Raw genomic sequence first — 14784 nt, forward strand, 5'->3', positions numbered from 1 at the left:
GTAGAGAATTACATACTCTCATCATACTCTGGGTAAATAAGTTACTTTTGAATTCTCTGTTTGATTTCTTACAGACTATCTTACTTTGACTGGCTCTGCTTTTGCTTTCCTGCTTCAGTACGCATTCTCTATCAAAAAAGTCATAATGTTAAACACCCCCATTTGGACACTCATCAGCCTTCTCCTTTCTGGAAAAAGAAAGAGACTCATGCCTTTACAGCGTTGATTGTGCTACCACTAAGAAACATGACAAGTTGAGAGTAACAGTGCTCTCGACACAGCATCAAAATTAACTTTAAGATAAATGCACAAAATCACAACAAACACTCTGTAAAATAAACAGTTACACAAAAGCAGGAAGGAGGTAGAAATCAACGTGTAAGAATGGACGCAAGAAAGAAGTTATTGATTTAAAACCACAATTGAAATTTTTAAGAACAAACATTGAAACTTCTAGAATAGTTGCATCTTGCATGATTCATAAGACTCTCTCTGGTCATTCAGCCTAACCATTTTCTCACAATTTTATTGGGTTGATTTTAGCCTTTCTTGTAGTTTGTGACACGATGATAATGTAACGTTGGATACAGTCTAACACAACATGATAGAGTTTAACATATTTGCTACAATCTTATATGACTCAGTGTGGACCGATACAGTTTGATACAGTCTGGAGTCTCAAACAATCTCACAATCCTGTTTTTTTAAGGTTATTCAGGTATCTACTTCAGCTTCTCACATGCAATCCCTTATCTGTTTTACCTGGCTGGTAAGTTTGGAAACCTCTTTGGCAAGTTCAATGTCTGGGCGTCCAAGGCTGATTATACCGCGACTAGCTTCCTCACGTGCTTTCGTCCTGTATCCAATCTGGAAAAGAAAAACAGACAAAACTCATGTGATGGGCTGTACCTGAGCCTAGATAATAGTTTGTAGGGTACTGCTTAAAAGAATGAAACATACTCACATCACTTATTAACTTGGCAGCTTCAGTGGCTTTTAGAATATCTGGACGATCTGCTACAGATGTGTAAGCGAGTTTGGATTTAGCATCTTTCTTGTAATCAATCTGCAGGACAGAGGATATTTTATTGTCACTGACATACGGCTTCACTAAAGATTGATATGAGAAATATGTTCTAAATAAATTGCTCATTCCTTAAAGCTTCTATTCCCACTTAGGTATGGCGAGCTTGGGATTACATAGTATCTTTAATGTAGACAATGTATCATGGTCCTTTGCAGTAGGGAGGTTGTGGTGACGTGGAGAGAGAGCAAAGATATGTTGAGATCGATAAGGGAACAGGTGCTGAGTGGTCAAGAGTGACACGAGAGATTCTGATCAAAATCATGGTGGAAAAGATTAGTTTGGGAATTAGGGAAGGATCACAAGGCCTGAACAGAATCAACTGGAAGAGGATGGGATGACCAGTCTCAAATCATTACCTAATTCTGAAGATTGCAAGCAGCATGAATTTCCTCCTGGCAAATTGACTTCCCACCTCCTACCTCAGCTATGACATTCACCTAAGATAAGATGGTGGAGTTACTTTCATTTCAAGCTGGCCTAGTCCTCCCCACACACAAGGCAAGTGGCTCTAAAGTATTGACCTAAAAAGAACCTGCAGCTGATTATTAACTGGTTCTGTGCATCATGTAGGTTCACATAGCCTAATAGAAATATCTGAGAGGTCCGCTCCTGTAATGACGGTTGAATTTGTAAGCCCAAATAAAATACAGAGCACAAAAGATCACAGGAGGTTGTGCTACTGGCTGGCATGCTGGCTCCATTCTGTTCCTGGGGTATCTTCATGAAGGTTGGATGGGGTGTTTGCAGCTGCCCTTACATGGCAGAAAGCCAACTGAGTGTGTTAAAGGCCTAAAGGATGAAGGTCTATTGTTGTTAGCTGACCAAAATTGTCTAGTTGGTCCCTAGGACCCTGGAGGTGGGTGGGAAGGTCAAGCTATCTGAAGGTAGGCCCCAAGCAGCAGAATGGGAGTTAGCTCTCCTGCCAAGCTTTGAGGACCTCCCCCTCTGTCTAGCTACAACTGCATTCACAAGATACTCTACACAGGGTCTCATGACACCTCTAACCAGTCACAAAGTTCAGCTGCTGAGGACAATATTTATTTTCAAGTAAAAAGAGTTGCAGAGATTGTGGGCTAAATTTTTGCCACTGAGACAAGAAATTTCCCAACTTGGAAGATCCAGTTTCTTTAAAAATGTCTGCATCATCCATATTTCCCTTCCAGCTAAGTTGGGGGCTGGGTGAAGAGGGGAGTGAGGAATAAAGGCAGTTAATGGTAGCCATGGAAAGGGGCAAGTGCTAAGGTGACGTTATTAGAAGGCCTGATTCGGTTCTTTGAGACTTCAACCAGTTGTTTAAAAGGCCTTTTGGACCTATAGTCCTGATGGGAAAAATTAATAATGACATCTATTGAAACCATAAGAGCACATAGCTAATGATTTTCTATCTAAGCTGTTCCAGTTGACCACTAGTTGGTCAATTTTGGAAAAATCAGAGCCGGATTGTTTTCTGCTCATTGTAGCAGTTCTAACTTTTAGTTAACAGTAAAAATGGAGTCTGGTGCTTATGGGAAAAAAAAAATGACCAGCCTTGAATTCCATAGGAAGATTAAGAACACATGCAACTGAGAAAAGGATGCAAAATGATTAGCATGCTTACATTACTCTGACATTTGGCCACATTCATTGCGTGTTTCACATCTGGGGGCTCCATCATAATGGAATATGAGGACTTGCCTTTATCTTTCTCAAACTGCTCCTTGTACAGTTTCTGTAGTCAAAGAAATTCATATTAATAATCAGATAATGCTCCATGAATCTTCATTACATTTTTTTTTAAACTCCATAATACATCCAGGAATAAAACTGAAATTTAGGAATATAAATTAAGTCATTCAGTGTAGCATACAGTTGGGAGGCCCTTTCAAATTACAGTATAACTGAAGTGGTCTAGCATACCATATACAAGTCTGCTGTACCTCCTACTTGGATACATGATCCACATTTTCTGCCTCTAAAGCCCTCAATTTTATTTGAGATATAATTATTGCGAATGAGGTGCAGAAAGGCATATGTCCTTCAAAGAGGTTTGAAAACCAGAGTGAGTGAGCCTACTAATATTATTAAAATGTTTCTTCTATGTTAAAGAGGAATGACTGGCACAAGTATGGGATGGGATTAGGACTTTTGACATTTATCACAGTCAGTGATCGTTTCATATGTGGTATAAAAGAAATAGTGGAATTTAAAAGGAAAAGAAAAGCTCTTGACCATCTCGTGCACCTTTTCATGAATTAATGATTAACTGAAAATCCTATACGCAGTGCCAAATGTGGAAACTTCAAAGCTTGGAAAGCACAGCAGCATTGTAGAATCCAGTGAGGGATACTGAAGGCTTCTTAATGACTGAGAACCAAAGCCCATTGAACACATTGGCAGCGATGGGGTTTTTCAATGGGTACAGAATGGAGAGTGAGGCACTTGCCTGCTATACAGGCACATCCAGCACTAACTTCCATTTCCAGAGGACTAGCACTACACTAACTTGCTTGTGTGAATATTGAGAAGTGGAAGTGGAACTGACAAGGAGAGAAGGTGAATAAATCCACAACTTGTATGTAATGGGTGAGTAACGCCTAGTCACTGATGATCACGGCAAAAGAACAAAATTCTGATTAGGATGTCATTGGGGTAATTAGGTCTAAACCTATCTCTCTGCCTAATTTTAACTGGATCACAGACTTCCCAAGAAGACCCCAAGGCAATTTTGTGCAGCTGCATATTAGAACGACAATTGATGGTCCAAGCGTCGCACATAAAATATGATAATGCGTGGATACTCACCCCACTCAGTAACTTTGACACTTCTCTAACGTGTGAAGTCCCACGGGTCTCAGGCAACTTCATGTAAGCAGCATGGGGAAGCTCCTTCTTAACAGCATCTTTGTACTTTTTCTGCAAAGCCGAATGAGGAAGGAATGAATGAGTAACTTAGGAATAGTTGAAACAGAATCTGTTGAAGAACTTCTTGCAGTCCATGAAAATAAGGGTAATCATTCCAAAGCCTCAAATAGATAATAAACAATCCCTCCATTTTTTGATCACATTGCAATACCAGAATTTACTAAATTTGTTTTTTTTTAAATTCATTCGCAAGATGTGACTTTGCTGGCTAGGCCTAAATTTATTGCTCATCCCTGATTGCCCAGACAGCTGTTCAGAGTCAACTGCATTGCTGTGGATCTGGAGACATATGTCGGCCAGACCTGATAAGAATTGTAGATTTCCTTCCCTCAAGGACATGAATGAACTAAATGGATTTTTGCAATAATTGACAGTGGTTATTTCGTTTACATTGTGTTTTTCTATTGAGCAGGAAACTGTACATTCATAGCCTTTTTCCCTCAAGCTGAATTATTTTATTTCATTATACCACAGGAATTATCAGTACAGAGCATGTCCTCATCAGACATGAAGGATGTGACATGCGTACATGTTACAATAAGTTAAACTTAAGACTTTAAGCTAGCACAGAATGAGAAAATGTAACTTATCACCTTAAGCATGTACACTCTATTGTAATCGGAGAGGCACAGGCATTGCAACTCATGGCCTAAAATAGGATGTTAATTTACAAATGATAGTGTTTTAACTTCCCAGTCATACATTGTGCATGAAATTGCAACTTTTAATTAAATCATGGGATGGGATGTTGGCAAAGTCACCATTGCTGCCCATCCTGAAATACCCATGAACTGAGCAGCTTGCTAGGCCATTAATCATAGACTAGGTAAGGACAGCTGATTTCCTGCCCTAATGGGCATCAGTGAATCACATGGGTTTTTCAATAATCGACAACGGGTTCATGGTCACTATTACTGAAATTAGCTTTTAGTTTCAGCTTTTATTAATTCAATTTAAATTCTACTAGGGTAGGATTTGAACCCATATCCCAAAACATTAGCCTCGTACTCTGAATTACTGCCCTAGACCCCTGACTTCCAAACCACCATGAGCAGTAACATAGTCAATGAATCAATAGATAATAAGGAGCTTTATAGAGCTACATTTCTGTAATACTGGTTAATTCAACAGCTGCAAACACTTAATGGAAAATGACAGCAGTACCTCAGACATTAGGTTAGCGACAGATTTGGCATGGAGCATCTGTGGTGTGTCTGGAACTGCTTGGTAAATGCCTCTTTCTTTCTTGTGCTTCAGCTTGTATTTTATCTGTGAATGGCACAAAATGATTAGCATCTTGCAATAAAAAGACCTCTGTTAAGTCTGTAAGAACTATCTGATAAGTGATACTCTCCTGCTTTTCCTGCCATAACCCTGAAAATGTCTTCTTTCTTCTGTTAAACTCAGGTAAAGATAAAGTCTTCATGGCTTTACTGGATCATAGGTCTCTCTCTCATTCAAAAGCAAACACTGGTAGTGGTTTGATCTGAGGATCACCACAACTCAGGCAAGCGGAAAGGTTGAGAAGGATGTTCCTTCATGACAATCTAAGCCAGTGTGGGAATTGAACCCAAGCTGTTGGCACTGCCTTTGCATTTCAAGCCAATAATCCAGCCAACTGAGCTAACTGTTCCTCTAAACTTCAGTATGAATTCCCCAAATGTAATTCTACAAATGAATTTTTGAAGATTTTCTTAATCATTACTTTATATTCTGTTACACTTAAAAAAGTAACTCTTCCATCTCACCACAAACACAGTCACCCCAACATACATCTTGCCTGACAATGAAAAAAAACACTAGCCTAGCAAATTTTGCTTTTTCTGCAAAGTTTTGCAGAAAGATCCTTCTTCTAAATTTGTCTGTGTAACAGATTGGAGTTGGGGAGAGTAATGCATGGGCACTACCTAACACAGAAAATAAAAACCTTGCTGCTTTGAATTCCTGACTCGTAATTGGAAATCAAATGGGCAAATTTTGGAAACAATACAAGAGCAATGAGTTAAACTGTGTTAAGCAGAGTACATTGTACTGATGCCAATTGTGATCTTGCTTTTCCTGATCTTTATGTATCAGGAATGAAAGACAGTGAAAATGCCAAGATTTTCCTTCATTGTGCTTTATTTCGGTTTGTAAAATGTGAGAGACAGAACGGTAAGCGATCACAAATTTGGCAATTTTATTATCACCATGAAACATTACTTTGTCAGGAATGGATGAGTTGCACACAGAATCAAGCTCTCACTGCTCTCTTCCACTAACATGCTTTGTTGATAATCTCAGCTGATCATCTTTGATGCATAAGTTTTTAACCCCAATCTTTACATTCATCTGTGAGTGAAATGTTAATTTGTGTTAAATCACAACAATGTTGTGTTTTAGACTCATATCTATTAGATCCTGCTTTGAGATAGCCACAGACTCATCAGACTTATTCATGAGAGATGCCCAGCTGAGATTTACAACAATGCACATCAGTGGAAGAGAACAGGGAGTGTCTGAGATAGTAGGAACTGCAGATGCTGGAGAATCTGAGACAACAAGGTGCAGGGCTGGATGAACACAGCAGGCCAAGCAGCATCATAGGAGCAGAGAGGCTCCTTAGAAGAGGCTTCGCAGTGGGGTTAAAATTGAATCAGAGATAGTAGGAACTGCAGATGCTGGAGTGTCTGACTTCGCTGTTAACACATATTTTCCTGACAAAGAAATGCCTGATAGTGATAGTCAGCAGAACAGAGATTTTAATCCTATCAGTAAAGGCTGAATTGTGCTCAGGTTCCAATAATGACAGGGCCAAGTGCCAAATTTATAAACCTTAGTACTTACCCCACTAGCCAAGTCTGTATTTTCTACAGCTAGTATCATGTTCTTATCTCCATGGATAGGCACTGAGATCTTGCAACCTTTCAAATCTTCTCTGTCCAATTTGTAATCCACCTATTACACACCAGAAAGAGATTGAATTGGTAACAGTAAGTAAACATCAGCATCATGCAGTATTACAGTAACTCAAAATAGGGTGTTTGAATTTAACAATCAAATGTTCCTCTCCTATAGCTTTCAATTCAAACTATTTGAACATTACTTTCACCTTTATTTCATTGATCCCATCTAACAATTTGGTATTTATTTTATAATTATTGATAGCAATTAATTTTCATGACAAGTCACCACTCCACTATCATTGATTAATGGAATAACAAAGGCAAATAAAGTGGGCTTTGATCTTTTATTACCCAGTGACCCAGATGTGCAAATAAACAGTTTGCAAGTCATCAAACCAATTCTTTGAGATTAATATTATATTTGTTGGTTCTCTTTCCCTGTTTTAGCTCATTTCTTTCAGTTTTGAGCTTTCAGTTATCAGTTCAGTCATCTTGTTTTACAGATTCTATCAGCAATTAGGTCAGCAAAATATTGGCCAGGCCTAGTCTGAAGGATTATGTGACTTGCTCTATTTTGGGGGATCATGTGTACATTTACTGAACTATTTTACACATCATTGAACAAAGTGAATATTCAGTAATAGAAATGTTTAGAAATACAAGTACCATACCTCAGATAGCAAGAAATTAATTGCCTGTCGGTGCTGCATTACTAGCTACTTTTGTGATGTAGAGTGACACCAAAAGTGCAGGTTCAATTCCTGCACCAGCTGTGGTCAGCATGAAGGTCCTAACTTCTCAACCTCACCCCTCACCTCAGGTATTGTGACCCTCAGGTTAAACCCACTACCAGCTGTCTCTGTTCAATGAGAAATTGGCCCGATGGTCCTCTGGAACTATGGTAATATTACTAACTAAAGAGGAGAGGATGGTGTATTGAAAATATCATTACTAATTCAGTAGGCCTAAGCCACAACTCTGTGGACATGGGTTCAAATCTCTCACAGCAGCTGTTTAACTCAAAGTCAATTAATAAAACTGGGATACAAAGCTGATTGCAGTCATTGTGGCCATGACAATTACCATCCATTTTCATAAAGACCCATATGATTCACTAACCTTACCCAATCTGATTTACATATGACTCCAGACCCACAGGAATATGGTCAACACTTCACCTCCCTCTGAAATGGCCTTGCATGTCACTCAGTTCAAGTACCATTAAGAATGTTTAACAAATGGTGACCTTTGCAGTGACACCTACATCCCATGACAGAATAAGGGAAAAAAAAGTCTGCTTTGCTGCGTTTAAGCAGGTGTAACATAAAGAGTATAAAATGAGATACCAGTATTATATATTACCATGATTTAATATGATGTATCTATCTACCTACAGGTACAACTTGTCACAATTTGAAATTCAAACTCTGCTATTGACTAGCCATAGTTTTCACCTGGGTCCAACTCAACTTTATAGTAGCTTATGAATTTGAGGTTGGTTTGACAAGGATTGATTGTATAGTATAGAAGTACACTATAACAATGCGCACAGAGAATTGTGATATCTGCATTATCACACAGCAATTTAGTGTTCCTCTTACCTCACTCTGCTGCTGTGAGGCCTTGTAAGCCTGTACAAAGTCAGGTCTGTCTGCAGTCCACATCCATTTGGCTTTGGTGGCCTCATACTTCTTCTTGTAATCAAGCTACAGATCAAGTGATGGAAATATCATTAAAACCAGAGAAGCAAGTCACAATACGATAATTTTGATGAAAAGTTTCAATGAGCTATCTGGTTCAACTTAATTCCCAAATTTTGAAAATTTGTCCAGCATTATTACTACTTTTTTCACAAAGCTGACTTAAAATTAACTTCCTTTTTTTGCAATGGGGTACAGCTTCATGGGCACTGGCAGGGGTGTTATAATATGTACCAGTGACTGCTCCTTCTTGCTTCTACACAGTGGGTATTGGTTTGATGTTGGGCGATAGTTGAAAACAACAATTAGGAAGCATGTTTTTAGGGTTACTGAAACGGTGGGATGTATTCATCCAAACATCCAATCGTCTGCCAGCATATTTATAAACAAGGAGCATCCTGATCTAATCAGATAGAGTCTTCCTACACCTCTCACTCGGATAGTTTTACACAAGGGTCAGTGGATAATGATTAGCAGGGAAACCCCAGTTCTATGCTACCTTGAAAATGAAGCAAGCATATTTTTCTGTGAAACTATATCAGAAAATCTTAAAAGAAAGTGCTGTAGAAACTGTGAGACACAATAGGATAAGATATACATACCACAGAAAATATATCCTCTGATAAGTCAATACCTTCCAAAACACTTCTCCAAGCAGCAGTATGTCTTTACTGCAAGTGACTGAAGTGAGTGGTATAATTATCTACTTTAATATCTATTTTAACAGCTGGTCCAGCATCAAAGCCACATTCTTAATCTTTCTGATGTGTGAAGCATTGTGATCATGACATAACAGCATCTGTGCAGTTTGTAGATTATTTAGACCTGCACAAAAATACCTTTTCACTTAAAGATGCAGCAATGACACTGGAGCAGCTTTTACCTAACCCACCAATTTCACACTGTAGAAAAAGGTGGGGGGATGGAGTGAGCAACAATTTGAACAGAAAGGACATGGCTAGAGGGCAAGGGAATAAAAGACACAGGTAGGGGTAGGGGAAACAAAATGGAGGACAAAGTTCTTGGTCTGAAGTAGCCGAATTCAATGTTGAATCCAAAAGGCTGTAAAGTGCCTAAAGAGGAAATGGGGTGCTGCTCCCTCAGCTTATATCATGCTTAGGATCAGGTATGATGCTGGTTTTATGTTAGGTCATTTTTTTGCTTCAGTGAAGCCAGAGAACAGCAGTACTGTTGGGGTGGGGTAGGGTCAACGTGATAGAAGGGAGGCTTCAAATGTGAATCTAGCATTCTACTTTAGTTGATGTCAAGTGAGTTACGTTAAAAATTGCCCTTGATACTTCAATTTCCTTCAACTTATGTATCAAGGCAATAATGCTTGAGCATATCTATATTGCCCCAGCACTTAAACAACACAAGTATTCATAAGTTATAACGACATCACTGTCAAACATTGGGATGGCTGTGAATTGTCAGCTGATGGAGGTCTCACCTGCTGGTTAGTGAACAGAGTGGTTCATTGTGAGGTATACCTTCCGGGGATAGGTTTATCTGGGCGGTTGTCCACTGCTGAAGACAGCCACGTAGCGCCATTGAACCCCTGAGCCACCATTATTTCCCATCTTGCAAGAGCAGCCATGAATCCCTCCTCAGCCCTTTCCACCTCAAAGCCTATTGGTTGGGGTGGTGGTTGGGGTGACGGAGGTGTTCCTGCTTTCAGGAGATTGGCGAGAGGCCTTTCCTTCAATCAAACTAGCACAGCCACCATATTTCCCCACATGACAAGCTCCATTAAATCCAACCCACATTGTTTGAAAATGGAGAAATCTTTGCAAAGTTTACATACCTTCGTAGGACATGCTTTCATATGAAACAGTGAAAAATACGTTAGGGGGACTTACTTTTTCCCAACCATGATGCATACTCAGTGACTGAAACTTCAAAAGTAATTAGATTGATAATAAAGCACTTTGGAGCATCCTGAGATTGTGATAGATGTTGTGTAAATACTAGTCTTTTCTTTAATTATTTCAGGCCAAAACATGCTGAAAAAAACTTACATTGGTTGTGTTCTTGTATGCACTCTTGGCAGCCCTGATCGAAAATGCATCACCGTGAATGTTGCAATTAGCTTTGTTGCGTTCATAATTCTCTTTGTATTTCAACTGTCAACAAAAGGGCAATGATTGAAAGCCTGCCAATAACGTAAGAGTCCTTCCATCAGCTAAAGTTTCCTTTTTAGTGCATCTTGTGAGTTACTTAACTAAATGTCCTTAGTGTGTAACTGTACAATGCAAGTTTTTCCATGGTATAATTAACTGGCAACTGAATGCTGAAGTTTACTGTCTTGACATTTCTAGGGAGGCGAAACACAAAGCAGAATTTCCCCTACCCTGGAGGTGGTAAGAAGGGGAAGTAATTGAACGAATTAGCCCTAGCAAGTTATTCACCTCCTTCACACCACCTTCTGCAATTTAGCTGTGAGTTAGTAAGAAGGTCCACTGGGGACTCTCTAGATCCATCATCAAGTAAGGCCCTTAAGTGGTCAATTAATGACCGATTAATTCACTGTCTCCCCAGTTACTTGCCTTCCCAACGTGCAAGATAAATAACTTGTTTCCCAACTGGGAACTAAGGTGAAGTCAGAACAACCTCCAATTGTTCCAATCTGGGGACAATTGGAGCTGCAGATGATGAACAAGGGACTGATATCTGAAAACTACCCATCTGTTCATGCCTTTCACAACTCTGACCTATTTCTCCCCACAATCCTCCTCCACCCTTCCAGTATTGGCAGTAGATTGCAACGTTGAAATTGCTTTAAAGCAAAAGGCAAAGTTATTTCTATTACTGGGTGTGGTGAATACTTACATCACTAATTTTGTCCTTCACACTTCGCATGTGTAACAGCATTGGTGTGTCATGGATAGAAGTATAGCCCTTAGCTCTATCCCTGTTATGCTCCAGTTTATATTTAATCTGCAAACACACAAAAAAGGTTTTCTCATAAAAATGCAATTATTGTGCAAGTTGTTTTCTCTGAATTACATGAAATCCATCTTTACTTTGCTCCATTTGATAGATGTGCAATTAAATATCATGAAGATTTTCCTATTGCCAAAATTAATGTAGGTAATTGTCATGATGAATATCTAAAGATTATTTTGTACTGTAATTAATTGAGTTCAAAAATTTGAAGTTAGGAATCATGCAACAGATCAAGAACTGAAAATGTGGAACCATTTGTAATTTTGGCAAAATATGGATTCAGTCAACAGTACTAAAAGGTCTTGGTCTATCATGCTAGCCATTGTTTTAAAGGCAAATATGACAAAGACACCTAGGAGTGCAGGTGCACAGTTCCTTGAAGGTGGAGTCGCTGGTAGACAGAGTGGTGAAGAAGGCATTTGGCACACTTGCCTTCGTTAGTCAGTGCATTGAGTATAGGAGTTGGGATGTCATGTTACAGCTGTGCAGGACACTGGTTAGGCCACTTTTGGAACACTGCATTCAGTTCTGGTCTCCCTGCTATAGGAAAGATGTTAAACTTGAAAAGGTTCAGAAAAGATTTGTAAGGATGTTGCCAGGGTTGGAGGATTTGAGCTATAGGGAGAGGCTGAATAGGCTGGGGCTATTTTAGGTGGAGCATCAGAAGCTGAGGGGTGACCTTATAGGGATTTATAAAATCATGAGGGGCATGGATCAGGTGAATAGACAACATCTTTTTCCTAGGGTCAAAGAGTCCAAAATTAGAGGACATAGGTTTAAGGTGAAAGGGGAAAGATTTAAAAGAGACCTGAGGGGTAACATTTTCATGGAGAGGATGGTGTATGTGTGAATCGAGCTGCCAGAGGAGATAATGGTGAAAGAGGGTAACATTACAACATTTAAAAGGAAACTGGATGGATACATGAATAGGAAGGGTTTAGAAAGATATGGGCCAAATGCTGGAAATGGGACTGGATCAGCTTAGGACATCTGATTGGCGCAGACGAGTTGGACCCAAGGGTGGTTCCGTGCTGCACAATTCTATGACTGTTTCCATGACCATTATCATAAGCCCAGATTAGCTATGGACACTTTGAACTTTTAATCATAAACATGATTTTGAAAGAGAAGATACAGCCACAAGATGGTTGTGGATATAAACTTATGACTCTTTGGACAGAAACCCAGGAATGTCTCCACCTGAAGGTGTCACACATGCTTCAAATGAATAAATACAGTACAAATAGAACTGTAATCTCCTACAAGTATCTCAGAGTGTGAACTTGATGGGAGAAAAGCCTAGGGGAGAGGCATATTTGCATCTTCACCTTTTAAGAGCACACAGAGGCAAAGGTTAAAAGTAGGTTTCAATCCTGGTCTGTGTGTATTAGTGGAATGAGATGCTTATGTGTGGTAGTGGGCTGAGTTGCTTGGGCGTACTATTAGGCTGTGGGTTCTAGTAGGGGGAGGTACTAAGGTGTAACATCTTGGGGTCAAGTGCTAACGTACTGTGAACGTCACTGTCAAACAATCATCCACTGGTCACCTCTGCATATAAAGTAAAGGAACACCCTTGAGTGTTGGGTGCCAACCAGCAATCCAGTTCAAAAGGGAACAGGACAAAGGAATTTCAGCTAATCTGCAAAGCCAAGAAACTTGAAATTGACTACTCAACAATCATCATTACACTATTTACTCTTCACGCATCAACTAGAGGCTGATTCATATATTGTTTAACTTTTCTCTTTTCTTGGACTCACTTCTCATTTCTAATCTGTATGTGCATGAGTTATAATTTCATCTCATTATTAATAAACTCATTCTTTTGTTAACTCAAGGAAGCCAGGTTAATTAGCTCTGTTTAAATCATAAATTCATTTTATCTGTAAGAAAAGCATCAACAAGGGAAGGATCCTTTTTAATTAATCTTGTTGTGGCCAACTGAAGGGGAGGTGAACAAAGAAGGGGAACTAATTCATCCCTTCTCATCAGGAAACTTGACAGCTTGGAGTATCCTATCTGGATCTATAATAAATTAAGGAACTTTATCTGGGGGCTAGTTGTAAATCTGCTGTTTTTGTCCAGGCAGTGGTAAAGAAACACAAAGTTCTGGATATATCCACATGAAGCTGATTATAATAGTTGCATTTATCCCTCTCTACCTAAAGATCAGCAATCTGAACAACTCCATATGTGCATAATAGGTATAACTGCTTCTGCGCTCAATCAAGGTAACTACTATTTAAACAGAGTTAATTGTACGTTTAAATATAGATTCATTGCATTAAAAACTTAACTTACATCACTGATGAGCTTCGTCACCTTCTTAGTTCGGATATTGTCAGGAGTCTCAAAAATGGACGTGTATTTGTCTTTCGCCTTTTCGTAGTTCTTTTTGTAAATCCACTGTATACAGCGAGCATAAAATTAATGTAGAGCAATCGATGCAAACCCAGTGGGCCAGATCTTGCTGAAAGAGTATCTCACATCAACTTGTTTGGACGTGCCATGGAAGAATTCCAGGACAGGTGGAACTTGCAGCTGGTACCTTTGGCCCAGAGATTCTCTTTAAAGCTCCCTTTAAAGATAAGCAATTGCCTGAAAAGACTCAGGCTGGATTCTTGGGCATTATTAGCACCATGATCTAACCATCTGAGCTAACCAGCCACCACTAGATCTTGCTGAACACTTATTATCAGCAAATCAGCAACAATATGTGATGAGGAAGAAATATCCTGAAAAATGTCAACCACCACGCAGTTTCCTACAATTTACATCTTTCTGTCATTAGCTTTGTGAAAATTGCATCTTGTCCTTAACCTGCCCTTGACATTTATGAAGTTGCTCTAATTGCACATTAATTGCCCATTAAACTTGTCACAGAAAGATTAGGTTTGCAACTAGCAGTGAAGTACTTTCTCATTTCATAACAGTTAATGATTGACATCAACTTTTCTTTCCCTGTAAGTGAATAAAATTGAGTCTCAATTCTTTAGGTTGTGAATTGCTTCAAAATGTATTTTTTAATCGTCTTTCTCCTTTCTGCTTCTTTTCTCCCTGTCTCTCTCCCTCTTGCTCACACAATGCAATTTGACTTTTATTTCTGATCCAGAAAATAAGTGGACATTGAAGTAATACACTCTAGTTCACTCTCCTGTGGCATTTTTCTGTCCCTTTCACAAAGCTCAAATCCCATTGGTCGAACAGATAAACTTGTTAACAGGGGTTGAGATGCCCCATTGCCCTTGCAGTACCAACTTGTATT

The 14784-nt window shown here is 39.2% G+C and overlaps 1 protein-coding gene across 1 annotated transcript in view; it reads right to left on the reverse strand.

The window, feature by feature from the left end:
- The window catches only part of neb (nebulin), a 255644-nt gene that overhangs the window by 50660 nt on the left and 190200 nt on the right, over positions 1-14784 (reverse strand). The window contains exons 111-120 of the mRNA XM_048598817.1: positions 13821-13925; positions 11403-11510; positions 10592-10696; positions 8475-8579; positions 6815-6925; positions 5153-5257; positions 3869-3979; positions 2685-2795; positions 965-1066; positions 763-867 (exon numbers count right to left, since the gene is read on the reverse strand). Of these exons, the coding sequence (XP_048454774.1) occupies positions 763-867; positions 965-1066; positions 2685-2795; positions 3869-3979; positions 5153-5257; positions 6815-6925; positions 8475-8579; positions 10592-10696; positions 11403-11510; positions 13821-13925 (1068 nt within the window). The remainder of the gene's footprint in view (positions 1-762; positions 868-964; positions 1067-2684; positions 2796-3868; positions 3980-5152; positions 5258-6814; positions 6926-8474; positions 8580-10591; positions 10697-11402; positions 11511-13820; positions 13926-14784) is intronic.

Source organism: Rhincodon typus, chromosome 7, assembly GCF_021869965.1.
Source record: "Rhincodon typus isolate 14 chromosome 7, sRhiTyp1.1, whole genome shotgun sequence".
NCBI classification, from domain to species: Eukaryota; Metazoa; Chordata; class Chondrichthyes; order Orectolobiformes; family Rhincodontidae; genus Rhincodon; species Rhincodon typus.